Source organism: Somniosus microcephalus, chromosome 29 (assembly GCF_052327205.1).
Source record: "Somniosus microcephalus isolate GS21.2 chromosome 29, FLI_Smic_1.0, whole genome shotgun sequence".
NCBI classification, from domain to species: domain Eukaryota; kingdom Metazoa; phylum Chordata; class Chondrichthyes; order Squaliformes; family Somniosidae; genus Somniosus; species Somniosus microcephalus.
In genome coordinates, this window is record NC_141015.1 from 31,283,900 (window position 1) to 31,310,936 (window position 27,037).

The 27,037-nt window shown below is 44.7% G+C and overlaps 1 protein-coding gene across 3 annotated transcripts; it reads left to right on the forward strand.

Annotated features, from left to right (window-relative positions):
• On the forward strand, positions 1-27,037 carry rgra (retinal G protein coupled receptor a). 3 transcript variants are annotated; one of them, XM_085970529.1, is made up of 7 exons: positions 1-295; positions 1,011-1,167; positions 7,626-7,747; positions 10,224-10,377; positions 13,180-13,297; positions 25,218-25,331; positions 26,629-27,037. In XM_085970529.1, exons 1-7 carry the CDS (start codon positions 124-126, stop codon positions 26,770-26,772), a joined length of 981 nt encoding a protein of 326 aa, XP_085826655.1. In that variant the 5' UTR covers positions 1-123; the 3' UTR covers positions 26,773-27,037. The 3 variants fall into 3 exon arrangements, with proteins under 3 accessions (XP_085826655.1, XP_085826656.1, XP_085826657.1); XM_085970530.1 differs by having other exon boundaries at positions 13,183-13,297; XM_085970531.1 differs by having other exon boundaries at positions 1-163.

The window sequence follows — 27,037 nt, forward strand, 5'->3', positions numbered from 1 at the left end:
GAATGCGACTTAATGGTCTTGTGTACACTGCAGTCGTGAGACATTCTTTCCAGGATTGCAAAGTGGCTAAAGCTTCCCCTCCCACTCCCAGAGTTTATATAAGCAACTGGCACATGATCGTGCATGATTAATGCCTTTAAGAAGCAACTGTGTTTTTTTTTTGGTAAGCAGTGTGAAAGGGAACAAGTTGGGTTCTTGCGGTGCCGGAGTGTAAAGATGGTAACTTCCAATCCATTAATTGAGGGATTCAGTGAGCTGGAAGTGTTCGCATTGGGAACCGCTCTATTACTGGAAGGTAAAGCTACGGGACGTTCATTTCTGAGCCTCATGTAAAAAAAAGATGTACATTAGTGTTCGTCAGCTCAGCTGTTTATGTCTTCAGTTCCTGCCACTAATATAATATTCACACTTAGTCACTGTGACAGTGTGGTGCACCTGAACGTCGATGTGTGCGAGCATTTCGGCGTGCATGTGATTGTAGAAGCAAAGGTGTATATTTGAGGGTTACGTGAGTCCATGTTACGTGTGTGTGTGTGTAGCAAGAGAAGGGGTGCTTACCTTCCACAGCTGTTGGGTCGGCTCAAAGCTGGGTACAGCCAAGAAAATCCCAGAGCTCCACTGGGACTTTCTGCAGTCGATGACTAGGTTTAGTTTGCATACGGGTTTGAAAGCTGTGTTAGTAGAAAATCTGCATAGTGTAAATGCAATAAGGGTTGGATTAGTTTTACTGTCCCATTGCACAACAAGTGTGATTGTGCGAGAGAACAGGTGCGACAACGAACTAAACGTATTCTGTTTCCGCATTAACCAATACCTTTATTGTTTTTCAGATTTCATAGGTTTAAAGGTGCACGTGTCCAGCAATGGTCAGAAGTAGTTTCTGCCCCGCAACAATGCAAACACAAGTGCCACTGCAACTTTGTAACCAAGTCCCAATGTAACAACTGTACTTTGTGCTTTGCCATTTGAAACCACCCTCATGTTTTTTGTTTCTCTGATCGGCTCCACAGGTGTCCTAGGACTGCTCCTAAATGGGATAACGATTTTGTCCTTTTACAAGATAAAAGAGCTCCAAACGCCAAGTAATCTCCTAATAGCCAGCTTGGCTGTATCTGACTCGGGCATTTGCTTGAATGCATGTGTTGGAGCTTTCTCAAGCTTTCTAAGGTATACATGGTTATCAGTCTTTCAGTTTGGTTTGATAGAATTGCATAGAATGTACAGCACAGAACAGATCAGAGGTTTAAATGCGTGGCTCAAAGAGTGGTGTGGGAGGAAGGGGTTTCAGTTCACGGGGCACTGGCGCCAGTACTGGGGAACTGTTCCGTTGGGATGGGCTCCACTTAAACCGGACTGGGACCAGTGTCCTGGCGAACCGAATAACTAGGGCAGCAGACAGGGCTTTAAACTAATGAAGCGGGGGGGGGGAGAATTCAGGAAAGAGTAAATATAAAAGCAGCGAGAGAAATGTCAAGGCTCTAGAGCAGAGTAGAGTTTGGGGTAAAAATAAGCAGAGTGGGTCAGGAAGGGACAGAGAGAGTAACAAAGGTAATAAGGCATCAGTGACTGAGGTGACATCAGGGAAAAATAGAAATAAGTCAAAGCTAAAGGTACATCTGAATGTGCAACACATTCGCAACAAAATAGATGAATTAATAGCGCAGATAGAAATTAACAGGTTCGATCCAATAGCCATAACGGAGACGTGGTTGCAATGTGACCAAGGTTGGGAACTAAATATTCCAGGATACTGAACTTTTAGAAGAGACAGGCAAAATGGAAAAGGAGGAGGGGTAGCCCTGATAATAAAGGATGGGATAAAGACAGTAGAGAGAAAGGATCTTAGCTCCGAAAATCAAGAAGTAGAATCAGTTTGGGTGGAACTAAGAAACAGCAAGGGGCAGAAAACATTGGTGGGAGTTGTTTATCGGCCCCCAAACAGTAGTTGTAATGTAGGGCAGAGTATAAATCAGGAAATTAGAGGCGCATGTAACAAGGATAATACAGTAATCATGGGGGACTTTAATCTACATATAGACTGGGCAAACCAAATTTGCAGTAATAGTGTGGAGGACAAATTCATAGAATGTATGCAAGATAGTTTTCAAGATCAGTATGTTGAGGAACCAACTAGGGAACAGGCTATTTTAGATCTAGTATTGTGCAATGAGAAAGGGTTAATTAATAACCTTGTAGTAAAGGGGCCTTTAGGGAAGAGTGACCATAATATGATAGAATTTTATATTGAGTTTGAAAGTGATTTAGTTAAATCCGAAACTAGGGGCTTAAATCTAAACAAAGCAAACTATGTAGGTATAAGGGGCGAGTTGGCTAAGGTAGATTGGGAAACTACATTAAAAGGAATGATGGTAGACAAGCAATGGCTAGCATTAAAAAAATTAATACATAATTTACAAGTATACATTCCTTTAAGGCACAAAAACCTCACAGGAAAAGTGGCCCATCCATGGCTAACAAGAGAAGTTAAAGAAAGTATTAGATCAAAGGAAGAGGCTTATAATATTGCCAAAAAGAATAGTAAGCCTGAGGATTGGGAGGATTTTAGAATTCGGCAAAGGAGGATCAAGAAATTGATAAAGGGAAAATAGAATATGAGAGTAAACTAGCGAGAGACATAAAAACAGATTGTAAAAGCTTCTGTAGGTATGTAAAAAGGGAAAGATTAACAAAAGTAAATGTGGGTCCCTTACAGGCTGAGACAGGCGAAATTATAATGGGGAATAAGGAAATGGCAGAGAAATTAAACAAATACTTTGGGCTGGATTTGCTCAGTGGTGTCGGGATGGTGGCGGGACAGCTGTTTGCTGGGTTTTGGACCCACTCCTGGCTGCAGCCGCTCTGTCAACGGGATTTTCCCTTGACTGGCCTTGTTAAGCCCACCCTGCGGGCTTCCCGGCCAATTAACAGGAAGTGGGTCTGATGACGTCATTTGATGATGCATCATCAGCCGGATTCCTTAAAGGGACCATGTCCACATTGAGTTTGACAGTTGTTCTGTCAGTGTTTTACAGCATTGAGGTGCTGCAAACACTGACGAGCACTGCACAGAGGCAGACGGTTGCACCCAGGCTCTCCAATGGAGGGAGTCACAGCATATGGAGGGAGTCACAGCACGCAGGGAGGTTCTCTTCCCTTCCAAGGGCAGAAGAGACCTCCCCAGGACACCAACGCAGCCTGGTTGCACATTGCACAGGAGGGCAAAAGCAGGGATATCGTCAGGGGTCCCTGACTGCAGTGGCGCCAACCTTTCAATGATCTCAGTGGATCACGAACTGTTACTGCAAAGCCACACTCAAACTCACCCTGCTGTGCCATTCAACACGTCCCCATCACTCTGCCTTCCCTACCCTTCTCCTGCACATCCTTACTTACACCAACTTACCTTGCACCTCCACCCAACCCTCTCTATCTACATTATCACTTCCCCATCTCACTAGCCACTCCTCACACTCACCCTCATCCTACTGCAAGCATACCAACTAACAACACACAAGGGTAGGCACTTGAGAGGTTTCGCCAATGTACATGTGAAGTTTCTGGTAATGTGTTGTCATACAGTGAAGTCTTTTTTTTGAACACTGCCCCTTATTGGACAGATCTGTGCGCACCTTGAGAAGTGCCTTACTGAGTTACAGTGAATGTTGAGACATAACTTCACCACCCCCCCACCCCGCTATTGTGATGAGTGTGCATGGAATGGCTTGGACATTAAAGGATGCTTTACGGTGCTGGTGTAGGATGGTGTTAACCTGGCGCATCATGTGGCAGCCAGGGTTTACAGTGTCAAGTGAAGTAAATCTGGCCATGGTGATGCCATCACTTGCCTTCCAGGCAGCAATGTTGTCAGGGGCTGATGCCCTGTGTCCTGTGCAGTATCAGGTGATGGCGGAGAAGGTTGGTGATGTTGGTGCTGCTGGTGTGCCTGGTGATGTTGGTGATGGGGCTGAGCATGGAAGGAATCAGAGGCGCAAGGTGAGATAGTTTCTAGGGCACCAATGTTGCTGCACTAGATGGCAGCTACAGGTGAGATGACAGAAGCGATCTGCCAATGGTGAGAAAGGTTGTTCCAATGAGGTGGCACTGGACATACAGTTGCCTCTAAACACTTGCAAGCTAAAGAAATCTCTATATGTCTTACAAATGCAGTAACCAGCAATTTCTGCGCTCTGAAACTGACCATCTGCAACATGGCATCCTTTACACCACTTCTGCAGCTGTCAGGTTATCAGAGCAGACTCAACTCATGCCAGGGTGAGCTGGCGTGTTCCCCGAGCAGCGGGTAACTCGTGGGGGAGCACATAAAATTGCAAGGAAGCCTCAAAAAACCATTACATTGGCTGTTAATGAGCTCAATTGTCTCCCCCGCCGCTTGATGTCGGGTCAGTTCTCCACTGACAGACCCGACACCTGGGAGACTCGTGTAGAGGCGGGTTGACAGCGGGTTTCCTACCCGCTGTCAATCTTTGCTACTTGGACAGCGGACCCGCATCCAAACCCGCCCTCTGAGTGCCGACAAAATTCAACCCATTGTGTCTGTCTTCACGGAAGAAGACGCAAAAACTTTTCAGAAATAGTGGAGAACCAAGGGTCGAGTGAGATTGAGGGACTGAAAGAAATTAGTATTAGTAAAAAAAGTACTGGAGAAATTAATGGGACTGAAAGCCGATAAATCCCCTGGACCTGATGGCCTACATCCTAGGGTTTTGAAAGAAGTGGTTATAGAGATAGTGGATGCATTGGTTGTCATCTTCCAAAATTCCATAGATTCTAGAACGGTTCCTGCAGATTGGAAGGTAGAAAATGTAACCCCACCACTTAAGAAAGGAGGGAGAGAGAAAAATGGGAACTACAGGCCAGTTAGCCTGTCATCAGTACTAGGGAAAATGCTAGAATCTATTATTAAGGATGTGGTGACATGGCACTTAGAAAATAATAATAGGATTGGGCAGAGTCAACATGGATTTATGAAAGGGAAATCGTGTTTGACAAATCAGTTAGAGTTTTTTGAGGTTGTAACTAGCAGAATAGATAAGGGGGAACCAGTGGATGTGGTGTATTTGGATTTTCAGAAGGTATTCTATAATCCCCTGGAAATGGTGTTAGGGAAATTGATGGGCTTGAAGGCCAATAAATCCCCAGGGCCTGATAATCTTCATCCTAGGGTACTTAAGGAAGTGGCCCTAGAAATAGTAGATGCATTGCTGATCATCTTCCAACATTCGATGGAATCTGGAACAGTACCCATGGATTGGAGGGTAGCTAATGTTACCCCACTATTCAAAAAAGGTGGTAGAGAGAAAACGGGGAATTACAGACCGGTAAGCCTGACATCGGTAGTGGGGAAAATGCTAGAGTCCATTATAAAAGATGTAATAGCAGAGCACTTGAAAAACAGTGACAGGATCGGACAAAATCAACATGGATTTACAAAAGGTAAATCGTGCTTGACTAATCTACTGGAATTTTTTGAGGATGTAACTAGTAAAATAGATAAGGGAGAACCAGTGGATGTGGTGTATTTGGACTTTCAGAAGGGTGATTGGGCAGAAGCATGGCAGATGCACTATAACGTGGATAAATGTGAGGTTATCAACTTTGGTGTCAAAAACAGGAAGGCAGATTATTAACTGAATGGCAATAGATTGGGAGAAGGGGAAGTGCAACGAGACCTGGGTGTCCTTGTGCATCAGTCGCTGAAGGTAAGCATGCAGGTGCAACAGGCGGTTAAGAAGGCAAATGGTATGTTAGCCTTCATAGCGAGAGGGTTTGAGTACAAGAACAAGGATGTCTTGCTGCAGTTGTACAGGGCCTTGGTGAGACCACATCTTGGGGCAGTAATTCCTCCCCAAACGCGTGAGTACGGAAGGGGTACTCACGCGTCTGGCCGGAGGAAATGCCGGTTTTCAGCATGCACAGCGCATGCGCTGAAAACCGGAATTTCCTCTCCTCTAACCCAAGAGGTGAAGAGGCTAGCGCGTGCGCTGTAGGGGGCAGCGCGTGCGTCTTGGATTTCCTCTGTTTTGGGGGATTTGCGCATGTGTAAAGGCCTCCGGTCTTTACGCTTGTAAAAAGCACATAAGTATTTATTTTTACAGGTAAGTGGTGTTTTAGTGCAATTTAGAATTTTTTTTTCCACAGATTTATTATTTTAAAGAATCTACAATAAGGTAAATTTAGTTTTAGACCCTTTTTAGTAAAAATTAATTTTTTTCAAAAAAAAAATTATTGTTTAAATTTTAAAAAAAAACTTATTTATACTTAATTTAATGGCTGGGATGTTTTTTAAATTTTTATTTAAAGTTTAAATAGTGTTTTGGGCCCCCGTAGTTTTCATGAGTTTGACAGCTATTACTCTCAAACTCATGAATGAACCTTCCCCTCCCCTGATTGGTTGTACAGTGCTCACCTGATCCCAGCCGGCACATCGCACTAACTACGCCGCTGGATCAGGTAAGCACTGCGCGCTGACATCTGAACCGGGTCAGGGACAGGAAATGCAAGCAGGCCCGGGCTTCAGATGTCAGCGCGCCGGGTGAGTGCAGATCGGGGGCTTGCACGCGCGACAAGCCCCCGATCCTAATTTCAGGGCCCTTGAGTATTGTGTGCAGTTTTGGTCGCCTTATCTGAGGAAGGATATTCTTGCCATGGAAGGAGTTCAGCGAAGATTCAAAAGGCTGATACCTGGGATGGCAGGAATGACGTATGAGGAGAGATTGGGACGATTGGGCTTGTACTCGCTGGAGTTTAGAAGAATGAGAGGTGATCTCATTGAAACTTATAAAATTCTAACAGGACTGGACACACTAGATGCAGGGAGGATGTTCCCGATGGTCGGGGAATCCAGAACCAGGGTCACAGTCTAAGGATAAGGGGTAGGCCTTCTAGGACAGAAATGAGGAGGAACTTCTTCACCCAGAGAGTGGTGAACCTGTGGAATTCTCTATCACAGAAGACAGTTGAGGCCAATTCATTAAATATATTCAAGAAGGAGTTGGATATAATTCTTAAGGCTAAAGGGATCAAGGGGTATGGGGAGAAAGCAGGGTACTGAACTTGGATGATCAGTCATGATCGCATTGAATGGCGGAGCAGGCTAGTGGGGCCGAATGGCCTACTCCTGCTCCTATCTTCTATGTTTGTATAAGGTGCCACACAAGAAGTTATTAAACTAAATTAGGCTCATGGGATTGGGGGTAATATACTAGCATGGATTGAGGATTGGTTAACGGACAGAAAACAGAGAGTAGGAATAAATGGGTCATTTTCGAGTTGGCAGGCTGTAACTAGTGGGATACCGCAAGGATCAGTGCTTGGGCCTCAGCTATTCACAATTTACATCAATGATTTTGATGAGGGGACCAAATGTAATATATCCAAGTTTGCTGATGATACAAAGCTGGCTGCGAATGTAAGTTCTGAGGATGATGCAAGGAGGCTTCAAGGGGATATAGACAGGCTAAGTGAGTAGGCAAGAAGATGGCAAATGGAATATAATGTGGAGAAATGTGAAGTTATAATGTAATAATAACTCAGGCCTGAGCAGGCAATCCATCTGGAGTTAAAATCGGGGCCTTACATTTTTCACTTGCTTGCTTCCCTCCCAGGTACTGGCCTTACGGATCTGAAGGTTGCCAGACTCACGGTTTCCAAGGATTTCTGACATCCCTGGCCAGCATTAATACATGTGCAGCCATTGCCTGGGACAGATACCACCTGACCTGCAGCAGTAAGTAATTCCAAGCAAATTCCTAAACACAAAATGCACAGATTAAATTGCCTGTTGACAAGAGTCGTGTTTGCTATATTATTGGCCCGTATATTCCGATGCCTGCGGGTGTGTGTGGGCTGTGTACCCACCCATAGGGATATCGGAAATGCAGGTTTCAGGCGTGCGAAGCGCATGCGTTGAAAACCGGCATTTCCGATTTGTCAAGAATGCTCTTGACAGATCGGACGCCTGCCCTGGAGAAGGGCCTCTGCGGGGGGAGAGTTCCGCTTTCTGGAGAACCTCCGCCCGCAGAAAACCCTCAGAAATCTTACGCCTGGCAGAAGCAGGAATAAGGCAAAAGATTTGAAAAAAGTAAAAAAAATTTTTTTCACTCATTTAAAAATACTTTTAAAAAAGGTAAGTTTATTTTTAGCCCTGTAAAAAACTTTAATTACTTTTTTCAAAAAATTAAATTTTTGTTTAATTGTAATTTCAACTAATTTTAAAAATGTGATTTTTGAAAAAAAAGTAATGTTGTAACATGTTTTTGGGGGTGATTTCCATTGATATATTTGACAGGTCTATCTGTCAAGTGTATGAAGGGAGATTCCCTTCTGTGATTGGCTCCCCATGGCCCACATGATCCCAGGGACGCTTGCGAACCGCATGGGCCTCTGGGATACGTGGGCCCTGCGCACTTCGAGTTTGGAGAGGCCTAGGAGCGGAGGTGTCTGCACCTCGGGAGCCCTCAGGTAAGTGCGTAGATTTTTTTCCCGATCGGAAGCCTCCGATCGGAAAATACGGCCCATTGTGTTTTCTTTTCAGTTTGCGGAATAAATTTGAGGGGGAAAAGTTCAGGAAATTCCCAAACTTAAAAAAAAAAGGTGGCAAAATATTTCCCCTTTTATTATTTCACCAAGCGATTTAGACTTGGAAAGGCATGGAAAACCTTAAAATGTAACGCAAACACTTGCAGGTGACTGTCCGAGTTGCCTCATTGAAACCTCGGGTAAACAAATAAGTTTATCTGAATGTCAGCGATGTGAACAAACTGTAAAATGTAAAGCAGAAAGAAGAATTCCAAATCCATTTGGAGCCTATTGATGTTGTGGCCAGCTCGTCTTTTAAAATGGACGTCACTCAGAGGCTCATTTGAATGCAGCCTTTGTGGAGAAATTAAGAATTAGTGAAAGACTGACTATGGCACATTGTGGAGATGGTCTTTGTTCTTGTAATCTCTGGGTTTATTTTTGCCAAGAAGATGGAAGTTCTACTTATTTCAGTTTCTTCCTTAGCAAAGCGGTATAAGCAATGTAATTTCCAACAGTCTGAATGCTGTTTAGTTATGTAAGAATCTGTGGAAATAATCCCATTCTTGAACTAAGCGGATTACTAAAGCTGATTTTTTTTTTTTTTTAATCGTTACAATTCTCCTCTCCTCCTAACCCGAGGATGCTGATTCCTTGCTGAACCGTAATTCCGCAGGCACCCAAGTGGCCACTATTCCCGTGAGAACTGCGGCAATGAAGCATTAGCAAGCTACTTAATCAGACGGACGGCGCCGTGGCCAACCCTGAAACTGCCCACAGGTGCACTTTTTCTAGAAAAAGTCACTGGAGAACAATTTGGGGGTAAAATGAATCCTGGCTAATTTCGCCTCACCTAACCCTAGATAATCAGGGATCAAGTTTGAGGCCTTTCTGGTATATGTGGTTCAGCTGATGGGTGAATAAATTCACTGAGCCATTGGACTCTGTTCCTCTACCTTGATGTATCTGAATTATGACAATAGTTGGCCCATGGCCTGAAAATAAAGCATGACATGCGCAAGCTATGATGTTAAAGTTTATACATTTTTGTAAGTTAACTAATAAAATGCTAACTGGTAATCTTAATGGCATTTATATATTTAACATATACAGTAAACTCTCGTTTAAACGGCACTTAATTATCCGTAATTCTCTAATAACCGGCAAAATTGATACTCAGAAAACAATACCTCAATAACCGTAAATGTTGCCGAGTCCGAGTCTCCCGCAGTGGCCGAGTTACTCAGTGGGGGTAGTTCTCCAAACTGCCACTACTCGGCTTCTTGGCGCTGTCAGAAGTCTGAACACCTCAATAACCAGAAATGTTGCCGAGTCTTGAGTCCGAGTCTCCCGCGGTGGCCGAGTTAGTCAGTGGGGGTAGTTCTCCAAACTGCCACTACTCGGCTTCTTGGCGCTGTCGGAAGTCTCTACCGATCCAAACACCTCAATAACCGGAAATGTTGCGGAGTCCAAGCCCGAGTCTCCAGTGGTGGCCGAGTTAGTCAGTGGGGGTAGTCCTCGGTAGATATACCTCCCCGTTATCCGGAATTTTTAATCAACCGGCGCCATCCTGGTCCCATCGGTGCCGGATACGAAAGAGTTTACTGTAAGTTGGTTGAACTTAAATTACACACATTGAAGACGAAAGAGCTAATTGATCTACAAATTGACATCCTATATTATAGGGTCAAGATTACAATGGAGCAGTACAATGATGGTTCTATTAATTATCTGGGCACTTGCTGGATTCTGGGCTGCTATGCCATTGTTGGGCTGGGGTGAATATGACTACGAACCATTGAGAACTTGCTGTACTTTGGACTACTCTAAAGGTGACAGGTGTGTATATGAACTTTTTTTAAATGTAATTCATTCTCAGGATGAGGGCCTCGCTGGCAAGGCCAGCTCTTATTCGCCACCCCTAGTTGCCCTCAGAAGGTGGTGGAGGATCTTATTCTTTGGAGCAGTTTGATACAACTGAGTGGCTTGCTAGGCCGCCTCAGAGGGCTGGTAATGTGGCCATGGGTTGGTGTAGGACTGGAGTCACATATAGGCCAGACCAGGTAAGGACGGCAGGTTCCCTTCCTTAAAAGACATTAGTAAACCATTTGGGTTTATTATGACAATCCGACAGCTTCATGGTCACTTTTACTGCCACCATCTTTTTATTTCCTGATTTTTTTTGAGTTGAATTCAAAGTTTCGGGTGACCATGGTGGGATTTGAACTCAAATTCTCTGGATTATCAGTCCAGGCCTACTAGGATTACTAGTCCAGTAACATAACCACTACACTACTGTACCCTTGGAAGTGTGGCACCCTGAGACTGAAACCATTAATACAACACCACTAGAGACGCCAGTTCCATCATACTACATCATTTGTGTCAATGAGAAGTGGTTTCAGCTTCTCATTAGCACAACCTGTAGGACCAATAATGTGATTAGAGCTACCTGAAGTACCATAGCACCTCGAACACCAGAGCCCCATCTTATTGGCTGAGGCTTAGGGGTTGATTTTCATTCAGCAGTCGGGAAGGAGGCGGGACTACAACTTTCGGGTTTTAGTCCCGCCTACATCGACGTCCGGCCAATCCACGCGATTTTCCCTTGATTGACCTTGTTGAGCCTGCCCAGCGGGCTCAGCAGGCCAATTAAGGGCCACCCGGCAACAGGTGACGTCACAGACTGAAATTTCATCTGTCAAGAGTTTTTGACAGATGAAATATCAGTGTTTCACAGCTGTTTGAAGCTGTCAAACACTGACAGTCTGACTTCTAACCTGAGTCCTTCTACACAGACTCAGTTAGAACTCTCATTGGCAATGAAAGCTGAAGGCTGTCACTTTTGACAGCTCGCAGCCATTTTGCTTTCAGTGCCGGCTGAGTGATGGACTCCCGAAACCTAGAGGAAGAAAGGCTGTTAAGGTAAGTACAGGTAATTTAAACTTCTTTACACACTTTAGACACACCAAACACTTACCTTTGCACTCATGCACCCATCACTCACCTGAACACTGACATCGCGACCCCTCCAACTCCTTCAACCCGACGGCCCACCTGCTCTAACCTGACGTGGTTTGGAGCCGTCGGGAATCCCACACGACACCCCTCAAAATAGGGATTAGGCTAAAAACTGCCTGTTAACTACCTGCTAACAGGCAGTTAATTGGCACTAATCTCTTCCCGCCTCGGGTCGGCGGGTCCCAATGTGGGGCGGGTACCCCGCCTCCTTTGAAACTTACGTGGAGGCGGGTTTTGGGCGGGTTGGTGTCGGGACCCCCGAATTCGGGATTTTTGACCCCCGCACGCCTAAAAGCCCGCCTCACGGCACACTGAAAATCAACCCCTTGCTCTTTGCCTGAAGCGTACTGTACTTGGCAATACTACCCAGAATGTACAAGGACCACTAAGGTCTCAAATTTCGTGAAAATTTCAGGAAAACCCCATAGCCTTCCAGATGCTCAGAAACCATTTGCAATGAGTGCTTCAAGGGAGACAAGGTTTAAAAGAAAAATTGCAAGCTTGGTTCATCGCTGGACTTTTCCTCAAAACATGTCCCCCCTTTTCATTGCAGGATGCCCTGCACCAGGGTCTCCATTGCCTGATCACTAAATCAAGCCTTTTTAGCAAAATCCATTGGGGGAAAAAAAAGGCATGGCTTTAAAAGCAGCCCTTTAACAGCTTCTGGTGCCTGCTAACCTGCTGTCATAACCTCGACATGTCACATGCTATGGGCCGGGAGCACTGTCTAAATATGTAAATGAGATGCTCTCACTGCCCTACTTTCCATGCATTTTAGGGGAGTAACTTTCTAGTCTTTGTTAAATCATTGTCCTGTGTAGTTTATCTGAATGCTGGCTCCATTGAGTGTGTTTGGATATTATGAATGTTTAGAGTTTCTCAGTGTGTGATTATCCATCTGAAAGAAAGAAAGACATGCATTTATATAGCGCCTTTCACGACCATCCACGATGCCCCAATGCCCTTTACAGCACGTTTAAAGTGTAGTCACTGTTGTAATGTAGGAAACACAGCAGCCAATTTGCGCACAGCAAGCTCCCACAAACAGCAATGTGATAACGACCAGATAATTTGGGTTTCTTTGTTATGTGGGTTGAGAGATAGATATTGGCCAGGACACGGGGGATAACTCCCCTGCTCTTCTTCGTAATAGTGCCAAGGGAACTTTTACATCCACCTGAGAGAGCAGACGGGGCCTCGGTTTAACGTCTCATCTGAAAGACGGCTCCTCTGACAGTGCAGCACTCCCTCAGCACTGCACTGGGAGTGTCAGTCCAGATTTGTTGTGCTCAAAGTCTCTGGAGTGGGGACTTGAACCCACAACCTTCTGACTCAGAGACGAGAGTGCTACCCACTGCTGACACAGATGTCTATCTGTCATAAGTTCATAAAAATCAGTGGTGGATCAAGGCAATTCAGCCCATCAAAGGTTATCTGTTCAGTACACTAATTCTCCCATCATGGCATCCAATTGTACTTTGACTAAAGGAGGTTGTCCTAATATCTGTTCTAAATTGATTTTTCACACATGCTGCAAAACTATTTAGATAATTACTTTGTGAAACATGAATTGGAGTCGAATGTATAATATTGTCTATACTTTTATTTATTTTTTACCAGAAGGTTTATCTCGTACTTCATTCCGATGGCAATTTTCGAATTTGTCATTCCACTTTTCATCTTGGTAACTTCTTACCAATCTTGTGCGAATAAATTCAAGAAAACGGGACAAGTCAAGGTAAAAAATAAAATGATGTAATCTTATTAAGAACGCAACAGAAAATCCTTCGAGTTTTTCATTGCCGCAACTACACATTTTCGGTTTTAAAAATGATTTTCTTGTCTGCTCCTTGACTTTACTGTACATGCTTTTGTTATAAAGCTCACAATTCTATCAGATCGAAATGAAGTGATGTTTTTGGCTCGTATTTTCAAGCTCCACTGAATGATATGAGAACATAAGACATAAGACGTAGGAGCAGGAGTCGGTCATTTGGCCCCTCGAGCCTGCTCCGCCATTCAATAAGATCATGGCAGATCTGATCTTGGCCTCGACTCCACTTCCCTGCCCGCTGCCCATAACCCTCGACTCCCTTACCGTTCAAAAATCTGTCTATCTCCACCTTAAATATATTCAATGACCCAGCCGCCACAGCTCTCTGGGGAAGAGAATTCCACAGATTCACGACCCTCAGAGAAGAAATTACTCCTCATTTCTGATTTAAAAGGGTGCCCCCTTATTCTGAAATTATGCCCCCTAGTTCTAGATTCCCCCATGAGGGGAAACATCCTCTTTGCATCTACCCTGATAACGACCAGATAATTTGGGTTTCTTTGTTATGTGGGTTGAGAGATAGATATTGGCCAGGACACAGGGGATAACTCCCCTGCTTATGGGGGAAAAATTCGGTTGCTTTGCACCTCCCTAAGAGGGCGCTAACGGGGCGCAAAGCAACTAGCATCCGGGCGATGCCTCCCACGAAATTCAGCGGGAGGTTAGCGATGGCGGTAACCGTTAGCACCCCATGGCACTGTGCCGTCGGCGATGGCGTCATTGCCGTGCGCAGTGCCCCGCTCGCGCCCCGGCCGCGATCTTCGGTAGCGCCCCCTGACTTACCGCCGGACGCTATGCTCCATGAGCCCGGCACTTCTCTTGAGTGCCTGGCTCTTTTGCCGGCACTCCGATCCCGGTGGCCCAGCTGTGCAATGCCCCTCCCCTTTAAGAAGGGGAGGAAGGCCTACAATACCGCGGCGTGACATGCCACAGTGCCGCGATATTCCCTTGCAGCGCCCCAAGAGGGAGGCGGGGCGCTTCCAGTAGCACCCCACATCCCTCTTGGGGTGCTACCATTCAATTTCAGCCATGGCGGTGCTAATTTTTCTGGGGCGCTAACCGGCAAAGTTAGCGCCCCAAAGGGGGCTCGACTCAATTTTTCCCCCTAATATGTTTCACTAAGATCCCCTCTCATTCTTCTAAACTCCAATGAGTACAGGCTCAACCTGCTCAACCTTTCGTCATAAGACAACACCTTCATCGCTGGAATCAACCTCGTGAACCTTCTCTGAACTGACTCCAATGCAAGTATATCCTTCCTTAAATAAGGAGACCAAAACTGTACACAGTACTCCAGGTGTAGTCTCACCAATGCCCTGTACAGTTGTAACAGGACTTCCCTACTTTTATACTTTATTTGAAATAAAGGCCAAATTTCCAATAAGTTTTCAAATGACTCTTTTGTGAGTATTGCAAGAGTCAGTCAATCCTGAGGAATGGAGGTTTTTCCAGTTTAGGACCCAGCATTTCCCACTCCAAGATTAGATACAGCATGTCGAGTAAAGATCTCTCTACCGAACAGCATTCCTCAGAAGAAGGAATCTTACTGTGCCAAGGCTGGTCTTTTCTCATCAACCATCCTGTTGCCTCTCTGAGTGAGACCGACAATGTAGTGCTGTACCGATTGATTAATTAGCGGGAGATTTTGTGCAGTTGGCCCTTTTATGCAGGTGAGAGTTTCAACCCATTAATCTGGGCTGAACATGGCTCCCAATTCCGGAGGTGAAAGACCAGTCCTGAGCCACTGCAGATCCAAGAGGCGAAAGCCAAACATCAAACTGAGCAGCACTCGGTTTTCCTATTTGCAGTTAATGCATGTGTAACCCCTTCACGGTTCTTTAGATATATGTGAGATGTGGTCTCTGTTGTAGACAGTATTCTATAGTCCAGTAAGGAGATCACTACTACAATGGCTTAATTCTAACTATCTTACTTTATAGTTTTAACATCAGACAGTATAAGAAGATTACAGGTCAATGAACTAAATTAGACATTTGCATACATTAGAATGACTCTAGACATAATAAACATACATTCTCCATTTACATGGATTCAAAGGACTGTCCCTGTGTCCAAATTCGAGTGCACTCTTTCGTTGGCGCGCTTAAGTTGGAGCTCATGGTATGTATAATGTCTGCAAGACTTACGACTCCGAACCCCTTCGTTGAATTCTCTTCACGATCACTGAATCCCACTTTGAGTTCTGGATGCAGAGCACCCAGCAGCCGCTGGAGTTGGTGACTCTCTCTCTCTCTCTCTCTGCAGCTTTTCCAAGTAGCTCCCCATCAGCACGAGGCAAGCAGCTCTCCCCAGACCTCTGCCTTGCAGATCTGGGTTCAGACGACGATCCCCCGGTACTGGTGACTTGCAGCCAGCCAGTTCAGGATGCAGTGCTACTAATACGAAGGGCGGCGGCCGAGTTTGGAAGCCCGGGACGGGATGCGGCAGCCATTTGCCTCCTGAGCCCTCTTTTCAGAGCTCCTGCCCTCCTCTCTTCCAGTCGCTCTCTGCAGCTTTTCCCGCTCGAAAAACCCAACTCCACCCCTTCCTCCTGGGGTTTCTGCCTGGAGACAGCGCAGCCTCACTGTCTGCAACAGTTGATACTGGTGCAGAATTATGGAAAGTCTGCTCTTAGTCACATTGTGTCCTTAAAAGTTCTTGCCGTACCTTCACATGGCAACTTTAACCCAGGGATTTATAACAATGATAATACAGTGTCTAAGTTAAAGATTGATAACCATACTTAGCGTACATAACATTTCCAGTGGGTAACACCGTTTGACGTAAGAAAACTACTAGGCACTTGGGCCTAGAAATTCGGTAGGCTTAGCGCCGCTTTTGAGGCGCTAGAGGGCCTAGCGCCGGAGTTATGGCCAGTTTGGAAATTGAGTGGGTCCCTAAATCGGCGTTAGGCCGTTAGCGCTGCGCCGGCACCGATGACGTCATTGGTGTGCGCAGCGTCCCGGTTGCCATGGTAACCCGCCCGAACTCCGAAATTGACTTGCGGCCGCCTCGCCCGTGGCAGCCGCAAGCAACGTTCTGGCAGAGGTGCCTTACTGGACTTTGCGCCGGCGCATTAAAGGCCCCGTGGCGGCCGGCCGCTTTCCCGCCGGCCGCCTGGCCGCAGCTCCCTCCCCGGACTTCTCCCCCCCCCCCCCCCCCCCCGGGACAGATGCAAGCCCGGCACTTGTCCGAGGTGCCGGGCTCATTTTTACAATGATTTTCGCGGGCCGCGGCCGGGTGCAGGCAGCTCCTCCTTAAGGGAAGGAGGAGGCCTGCACTTCCCGAACCTGCCGCACCGCAGCGGGCGCCGCAGCGCCAGAATAGCGCCGCAATTCAGCGCGTAGCGCCAGTTTTCAGGCGCAAACAGCTTTCAGCAGCGCCGGCAGCCGTTTGGGCGCAGAACTAGTGAATTTTTGGCCCGCCCAGCGCGACTTAGCTCCGGCACTAACTTCCGGCGCTAAAGCCGTCGCTGCGCCAAAACCCAATTTCTAGGCCTTGGTCTAAGCATTAAAGCTTTAATCAACTGTTTTGCAACATGGAGGTCTAGTTGTGTCCTTCACTAGTTCCTGTTAAGAATGTCCTGCGCAAGCTGGGCCCGTGCCCGAGTATTTATACTCTCCCTGGACAGCGCCACCCGTAGGCCGCTCAGTATTATTTCATAAGTCTTTCTTTCATGAATGACTGCTTCACGTCACCGTTCAATACAGATTTTTCATGTTACATTGAATTCCAACCTCAGTACATTTTTTCCTCCTCCCATGCCTTACTCTAAAGTCAGGAAATACTTCTAAATTTAGCTAAATGGAACCTAGTATGTGCATAGTAAAATATATAACTGAGTGCCAAATAAAGAATGCTAAAGGATAACTGAAAGAGCAAAGACATTGAACATATAAACATAGATACCAGCAAGGGACTGCATCATGCAGTAAATTAGCGTAGTATCCTAGGATATACTACTGCTGCGCATGTCATGGGTGCATGTCATATTTCTGCTCACGGAGGCATACGCAGACACACAACAATGAAGCCTGCACAATATTACAATCACCACATGGGGATTTTTGCAAGCTGGTGCTTTCCACCTCTGACACAAATGTCATATGCACGCTGACAAGGGTTTTCAATGGATGCAGTCATAAGAACATAGGAACATAAAAAATAGGAGCAGGAGTAGGCCATACGGTCCCTCGAGCCTGCTCCGCCATTCAATAAGATCATGGCTGATCTTCACCCTCAACTCCACTATCCCGCCCAATCGCCATATCCCTTGATTCCCTTAGAGTTCAAAAATCTATCGATCTCAGCCTTGAATATACTTAACGACTGAGTAGCCAGAGCCCTTTGGGGTAGAGAATTTCAAAGATTCACAACCCTCTGAGTGAAGAAATTCCTCCTCATCTCAGTCTTAAATGGCTGACCCCTTATCCTGAGACTATGCCCCCTAGTTCTAGACACTCCAGCCAGGGGCAACAACCTCTCAGCATCTACCCTGTCAATTCCTTTTTTAGATTTTGAAACGCCTTCACAAGTTAATTTCCTAAGTCCGATTCCAGCCCAAACAGACCGAATGGAGGTTTCCTCCATCAGACTATAGGGAACCAACACGTATTTAGTTCAAAGATTCCTTCTGGCCTCAAACCCCTGCCACCTCCTTCTCACTTTCAACTTCCTTGCACAGTCTGTGTTGTGAATCAGTGATCAAATGCAGCGAAGGGGTGAGGTGATTGCTGATGAAAGATAATTAGATGGGGGGTTTTTTCAGATTGGTGGGCTGGGCTGTATCCCAGGGATCTGTTCTGATGTTTTCCGGTTACGTAAATGATTTGGACAGAGACACAAAATGAATGATATTGAAGTTTGCTTGTGATACCAAATTAGGAGGCATGGCAAACTGAGAAAGAATACAGAAGATTGAAAGAGTATATAGACAGGTTCATAGAGTAGACAGCTAGCTGGTAGGTGTAATTCATCACCGAGAAATGTGAAGTACAGTAATATGTTTGGCAAAAAGAATTGGGAAATGATCTGCGTCATAAATAAGATTCTGAACAGAGTGGAGGAACAGAAGGATCTATGGGTGCAGATTCATGAATCTTAAAATGTGGAAATGCATAAACAAGAGAACTAGATTCTGGAAATACAACAGAAAATGCTGGAAAAACTCAGCAGGCCAGGCAACATCCGTGGAGAGAGAAATAGAGTCAACGTTTCGGGTCGAAACCCTTCGTCAGAACTGAGAGAAAAGGCAGGAAATGAAACAAAAGGCAGTTTGGGGGCTGGGAAATGGGGGAGGGGAATGAAAGAAGAGACATTGAGAGATATTCAAGGTGAGACGAGATGGTAATAGGACAGGTAAAGAGACAAAGGATGGCTCTGGATGAAGTGTGAAATGCGCTGGCAGAGTGAAAGACAGCTGCCATGTGGGAGAGAGAAATAAAGGAAAAGTCACAAACCAAAAGTGTGGATAAAAAATATAAAAATATAATAGGGGCCGAGGTTATGATCTGAAGTTGCTGAAGTTCTGGGATTCTATAGCAGGCCAGTGAATACAAAAGCAAGGATGTGCTGCTGAATTTAGTTGAAATATTGCGTGAACTTCTGGGAGCTCCATTATAAGAAGGACATTAGATCCATGGAAAGTGTAAAAGCTCTGGGTTTTGGTATTCTGACAAATATATGCCAGGGAGCCAGACTGAACACTCTCGCTTAACGTCTCACTAGGAGCCATCTAGGGTTTAACCATCCAGTTTTAGATCTAGGAGTGAGTAATTCCAAACTGCCTTCCATTTAACCAGTTTGAATCGAGTTTGTAGGTTATCTTTCACCAACCCTCGGTTAGAATGCCGACAAGCTACTGAGTGAATGAATTAACACTTTCTCACCAAATCATCAACGATGTATTGTGTGGCCCAGCCGTTTGAATCGCAAGTCATTAATGGAGAGAATTACTTAACAAAATGAGTAACAGAGGTTGTCAAAGTAATTCAGTGTAGTCCTGTAAATTAGCATTAACAGATGCTGAGAATTAAAGCAGTGATCAGAGGCTGAGATTATTGCAATTGGTGGAGTTATTTTAGGGTTAAATTCCTAGATAGCAAACAATCTGACAGCATTGGTCCATTGAATAGCTCAGGATCTATTGGGGTGACTTCAATGGAAAAGAAAATTGGGCAGAGTGTAAACCAGGCTGCTGATTCGCTATTGCCCATTTTGCACTACTGCCCAAGACACATTTCACTCCCTATGTCTATGAGTAGCAATGTTCCAGAACTTACATGTCCATCTCCTTATGAGTGGCGTGACTGAGTCAACCTCATTCCTTCCCGGGAACACAAGTGTTAGTTTCAGGAGCGTTGTGTCGATGAGCCCGTTCGGAGGCAGGGTTATCTGTCCCACTTGGATCTTCTCTCCGGCTGAACCCACCTTCTGCACAAGCACTATCTGAGCTAGCTGGTTTGCCTCTCACCTCTCTTAATCTCCCAAAAGGCATTTGAGAAAGTGCCACGTAATAGGCTTGCTAGCAAAGTTGAAGCCCATACAATAAAAGGGACAGTGGCAGCAAAGATACAAAATTGGCTAAGTGACAGGAAACAGAGAGTAGTGGTGAACGGTTGTTTTTCGGACTGGAGGAAGGTATACAGTGGTGTTCCCCAGGGGTCGGTACTAGGACCACTGCCTTTCTTGATATGTATTAATGACTTGGACTTGGGTGTACAGGGCACAATTTCAAAATTTGCAGATGACACAAAACTTGGAAGCATAGTGAACAGTGAGGAGGATAGTGATAGACTTCAAGATGACATAGGTAGGCTGGCGGAATGGGCGGACACTTGGCGGATGAAATTTAACATGGAAAATGTAAAGTCTGTGGGTTGTGCAGTTAATAAATACACAGACTTCAGAAGTAACAAACAAACAGGTCTTTACTATTCGAAGGTCCGGGCGAATCTGCCCCAGCAATCCTGCCACAACACTTATATACTGGTGTGGTCACTATCGGTATTACAGTATACAGAAGCCAAACAAATAGTGCCACACCTAAAGTAGTTCTCTTAAAGGTGAACGGTTACATTCAATAGTTCCCTTAAAGGTAGACGGGTACATACACTACAATCCTCCCTTTTTAGCTTATTACTTACAGAGTCCCCGTTAAACATACATATCTTCAACTTACTATAAAACAAATTACAGATATAATCTCGGTGGAGTCAATGTCATATAAAACAATTTACAGATATAATCTCGGTGGAAACAGTTCACAGGTTCAGTCTCTGCGGAAACAGTTCATAGATTCAGTCTCTGATCTTGACTCGTTCCGAACAACATTTCTTTGGTGTAGCCGGTTCACCTGGCTAGCGTGACTCCTCCATAGCCTTTTTCTTGACGTAACAGCTTGAACTTTCGTCCTGTTGAACCAGCAGTGCGGACTTTTACAACCAACTGGCTGTCTTGACATTTTCCAGTTTTTCAACTAATTTAGCTCCTTTCGTAATGTCCCGCCTGGGATGGTAGAAGTGCTAATATTTTAGACAGTTATTATCTTCTGCTTCTTCTTTTTCTTTTCTGCCTTTTTGAAACTCTCGGAGCTCCTTTCTCGGCTGCCAGCTGTAGCGCCACCAACTCTCTATGTTCCTTAGACCTTAAGTGCTTCATCCGGATTTCAGCACTTTGGGAGTTTTCATCACAAGCTGGGCAGACCACATCCTCGTAATATTCAGTGTCACTCAATAGGTCATGGTAATATTCGGGTTCGTCCTGAGTTAGGCCAGCGAGAGAGCCTTCTTCTTCCTCCTCACCCGTCTGGACGTTAGCTGACGGTGGTTCCTTCCCTAGACATCTTTCTTGAAAAGACTTCTTCATGCATTCATATTCATCCCGCTCTTCCTGGGTTATCTGCCATTCCTTCACGACGGACCTCATTTGTGAGTTCAATACCTTCCCTTCCATCGGGAATTGCGTTATCAGGCTATTTAAACCTTCTACTGAAGTAACGGTTTCCACATTCTTCTGTTCACCTTGACGTGATTCAACGTACTTTTGGCATCCTTGTAAAATTTGTGTTGCCACCTCAGCTATCTCCGTGACTTTTGAGAGCTCCGAACTCGTTCCCCCTGAAGATTGAAGCTCGTGTTCAGATGGTTCCCCTTGCAGAGTCTTGTCCTTCAGCATATGAAGGAGTTGGCTGACCGTTAACTCTTCCCTGGGAACACGGTGGATCAGAGTCTTCTCCATTTCATCCACCTCTTTCTCCAATACTTCCACCTTACGTTCCTCTTGAACTTTGGCTTTCAGCGCTCGGAAAAGTTGCGCCCTGATTCTCTCTAGTTCATGTTCAGGGACCATTCTTACAGTCTCTGAGTTTCTTACAGTTTCCTTTTCTTCCACTGAAAGGATTCCCAGTTGAATCTGTTCTTCAAGTTGTTGAACCTCAGTCATTGCCGCCTCATATTTGTCTTGGGTGTCCTTCAATGTTTTTATGAGTTCTTGGACATCCTGTCTTTCATGCTCTGCCATGTTTTTCACCTCTAATTTCTCATCTATGGATGGAACTTCTACCGATGAGTCTGTCTTGGCCTTGAGCTCATCAAGAATTTCCTGCAGCCTTTGGACTTCTTGCTCATGTTCAACCTTTAGTTGTTCATATGCTTCTACTGAAACTAGCTTTTCGGAGGCTGCCGAGTTAACCCCCTCCAGAATTGTAGCCTGGGCCTGTTCATACTGTTCTTTCAACTTCTCACACTCTGCTTGTAAGGAGTCGTAGAGAAGAACTGGAATAAAATCCTGGCTTCCTAAAGATTCCTCTTCCTTTGGTTCGTTCTGTAAATATTCTAGTTCCTGAACAGCATCAGGGGAATGTGATTGGTATTTGACCACGATGGCTCTATGGTCGCTCTCTGCTTGAGCTAGCTGTCTCTGTTGTCTTTCCAGGTTCTCCCATTCGGTGTCCCAGAACTTTTCCATATTTTTCATCTCTTGTACGAGACGGTCACTCAACTGACTTCTAACTAACAAAGAGAAGCTAAGAAAGTCTAAGAAACACAATAGAAATACTGTAATAACAACAGAAAATGCTGGAAAAACTCAGCAGGCCAGGCAACATCCGTGGAGAGAAATTACAGTCGACGTTTCGGGTCAAACCCTTTTTCAAAACTGGAAGGGAAATGAAATAGATCGAAAGGCAGGGCTGGGAGGGAACAAAAGAAGTGGAGAGACATTAAGAGGTATTCAAAACGAGACGAGATGGTGATAGGGGACTAGTGGAGACAAAAGACGGCTCAGATTAGGTGTGAAATGTTCTGGCAGAATGGGAGACAGCTGCCATGTGGGAGAGAGAAAAAAAAGGAAAGGGGGGGGGGGAAGGGAGAAACCAAAACCAAGGGGTGGATAAAAAATATAAGTAAAAATGTAATAGGGGCCGAGGTTATGATCTGAAATTGTTGAACTCGATATTGAGTCCGGAAATACTGTTGTCTGCTTCTATTGCTATTTCTACAAGAGACAGAGAGAGACTGACTAGAATATAAGAGAGTCTAACAATGTCGGATACTATTAACTGGAGAGAGGTGTCAAGCCCTCTATTTTTATACAGTACCTTAATTTCAAAGAAAAGCTCCTACATCCCATTAAGCGGTCTGAGTGACACCTTTGTCAAAAAGGAAAGGTTCTGTAAGATGTCAAAACGTCTTGGAGAAACATCTCGGAGTCCTGGGGCTACCTTTTAATTGGTGAAGCGTGGATTCTTGAGGATTTTGGAACTTTGTGTCTTGTTCTTGTTCCCAGCTGATCCATCAAGGTGTTCGACACGATTTTGACAATTTGATGTTTCACTGAGTATTTCCCTTGGGTCTGATTTTTTTGAAATGGCTAATGACACCAGTAAGGAATGACTATTTGTGCACACAAGCTTTCATGGTGTGATTAACTTTGAATCTTTATGTCCTAATTAGCTGAGAAGACTTGTGTTCGCTAAAAGCCTTATGGTTTGATGGTTTGACTTAGCCTGATTTCCAGCCTCTTCCCAGCATTCAGTTCAACCACTGTCTTTATTTTGACTAAGCAACTTTCAAGCTGAAACTCCATTTTGAGCACATCTCAAGCAATTGACAGGGCATTTTCCTTACAGAAGGGTATTGTGAAGATTCAATAGAAATGAGAAGTAAAGCTATGAAGAAAAGTTTAAAAATTAGGGTGTTCTTTACTGGAACAGCGAAGGTTATGTAGACATGCAGAAGAGGTATTCAAAAGATGATAAATAGTGAAAATCTGCTAGTTAGTGAATTGGTACCAAGAGGGCATAAACTCAGGAAGAAGGAAGAAATAATTTAGAAGAAATTTGTTTCACGGTGATGCCTTACCACAAATACCTAATTGAGAATGATTTCAACATCATCAAAAGGCAATTGGATTAATATTTGTAAAGAAAGAATATGAAAGGATACAGGGAGATAGCAAGGAATGACCTCCATCTGTTATGTGATTTCTATTATTCTATGAAGAGGTTTCTTTCACTGATCCTGAGAATGCCAGGATAGCCTACCCTTTGTCACTGCAAGAGTAAGATAGAAGCTACTTGGTATCATAGAATCACAGAATAGGACAGCACAGAAGGAGGCCACTCGGCCCATCGAGTTTGCGCCAGCTCTTTCGAAGAGCAATCCAGTTAGTCCCACTCCCCCACTCTTTCCCCATATCCCTGTGATTTTTTCTCCTTCAAATATTTATCCTTTTGAAGACTACTACTGAATCTGCCTCCACCACCCTATCAGGCAGCGCATTCCAAATCCTAACCACTCGTTGTGTAAAAAAGTTTCCCCTCATGTCGCCTCTGGTTCTTTTGCCAATCACCTTAAATCTGTGCCCTCTGGTGATCGAACCTTAAGCCATTGGAAACAGTTTCTCTTTGTTTATTCTACCTAAAGCCTTCATGACTTTAAACGGTGATAGCTCTCATGTCGGACTGGGTAAACCCAGCGTGTTAGTGAACTATACAGATCAGGAAAATCCGCAGTTTGATATCTGGTCTGCGTTTAGTTAGCTGATCAAAGTTGTGCAGGGTAGGGGCACTACAATTTGTTCTTTGGCCCCAAGCTAAAGAAGGAAACAAAAAAAAAAGCCAAATAATCTCACTTCTGATTATTATCCAACCCCAGTTGTGGGAGGTGATCTCAGACAAGCCCAATCATCATCCTGTCATCATTCAATATGCAAGAATGGCCAGTTCCAGCAGGGGCTACTGGATAATGATCAGAAGAACCTGGTCAACTTTGCTCTTCCTAGCCCAGGGATGCTGAGGCCAATTATTAGCCCCCTGCTGCTGCCTCTCCTGAGATCAACCAACTGAATGCAGATCCGACCTGGAACCTCCTGGTCTGCAGGGCACAGCCACTCACAAGCTGAACCATAAGGGGAACCCATGAACGGGTTTTAGGAGGCTCAGTGAATCTTTGAGGATCTTTGAACCAGTGCAGGCTCGATGGGCCAAATGGCCTCCTTCTGTGCTGTACTCTTCTCGGAACCAACACTCACAGAACCATAATCCAGCAAGGAATCAATACTGTAAAAGAGATGGGGAAAGGATAGAATTGGCAGCAAAAGCAGTGAAAACTGCTGTAGGGTCGGCCAAGGATGGTGGGTTAGGGAGTTATCTCTGATAAATAAAGAAGTATAGGGGGGTTGGGGGATATCATAGGCACAGAGTGGGCAGTACTTCCAGTGGGACCTGCTGGTTTAACAAGTAAAAAGATGACTGTAGTGTTGTGATGATGCAATCATTGCATGACTTGAACCATTCTAACTCAATGATTTTGTTTCCGCTCAGTTTAATACAGGACTGCCTTTTAAAACCCTACTAATTTGCTGGGGACCTTATAGCCTGTTGTGCATGTATGCTGTCATTGAAGATGTTACCATCTTATCTCCAAAACTGAGAATGGTAAGTGACAATAGCTAGTGTTATTTTCAGAAGGGCGTGTGTACAAGGATGAGTGGGGGGAGGGGTGGGGGGTGGTGCGGGGTGGTGGGGCAGCGGGGAGTGACATTACACAAATTGTACTAACTTCGCTCAGAATGTACCAGGGTAATTTCTTTTTGAGTTTTGAGTTTATTTTTTAAATATTGTACTGATTACAGCCAAGCGGCCAATTATATAATGGCCCAGAAATTTGGGTCTCCACGGGTGAGTACGCACAGGGTACTCACCCGTAGGCCCAATGGAAGTGCCGGTTTTGTGCATGCACTGCGCATGCGCGGGAAACCGACACTTCCATTCCCCTGAAAGAAGGGGTTGACAGGTGAAACGCGTGCGCCTGAGAGGCAGCGCGTGCGCATCTAACTTACGTTTTTTTTCCAGGTTTCTCCGGGAGGGTAAGTCTCCAGCAGTTACACTTTAAAAAAGCAGGCGTAAGACCTGCTTTTAACAAGGTAAGTGCTGAATTAATTAAAATTAAAACATTTTTTCCACAGGTTTATTATTTTTAAACACTTTAAAGAAAGGTAAGTTTATTTTTAGACTTGTTAGAAAATGTAATTAATTTTTCAAAAATTTAAATTGTTTAAAATAGTTATTTCATGTAATTTATAGTTATTTTTAAAATGTGATTTAAAAAAAAATTATTTGAAGTTTTAGTGATGTTTTGGGGCTTATTGTATTTATAGGTTTGACAGCTCTTCCTGTCAAACTTATGAATGAAGCATTCCCTGCCACCATTGGCTCTCCATGGCCCACGTGATCCCAGTGGACGCATCGAACTAACTGCGCCCCTGGGATACGCAAGCACTGCACACCGGCAGGTGGAGGAGGCCCAGGATCGGAATCCCACGTGGGCCCACAGCTCAGCGGCCGGCGCGCTAGGTAAGTGCAGGTCGGGGGCTTGCACCCGCGGGAAGCCCCCGACCCGAATTTCTGGGCCATAATATAAAATAAAAACAGAAAATGCTGGAAATACTCAGCTGGTCAGGCAACATCTGTGGAGAGAGGAACCAAGTTAACGTTTCAGGTCGATGACCCTTCGTCAGAACTTTGTCACAATTATATTTTAGTCTTTTGTTTCGAGATAACATTGACAAGGAATCTGGAACGTACTTTACTTTTGGGTCTGGGGGAGGTGCAGATTTGCGACTATTGATTCACGTGGCGTCTCTAGATATTTGCTGTTTCTATTACTTAGTTTAGTGAATTTGAAAAACTAATGTCACTATAATATGGTTTCCATTTACCTTTCTTTTTGCAGCTTCCTGCCATCCTTGCAAAGACTTCCCCCATAGCCAATGCCTTTGTCTATGCTCTAGGGAATCCGAATTTCAGAGGAGGGATCTGGTCCTTTCTAACGGGACAAAAAATGGAACCCATTGAAATGGATGGGAAAGTTAGATAACTAAAATACAACCATTTACAGAACAATCATTGGAACATGAACGGAAGAACAGAGTGAAACTATCAACCAAACCTTTATATTAAGTTGTTTCCACACTAGAAGCATACCCTATCCTGTACAGAGCAAGAGGTTAGAATGAATGTACTGGTAGTTTATAACAACACCTGAATATATGCATATACAGCTTTTGGCTCCAAACTGCCTTGAACCCAAAACATTTGGAATGATGTCCACTTGTTGCAAATAAATGATGTTCTATATTTTA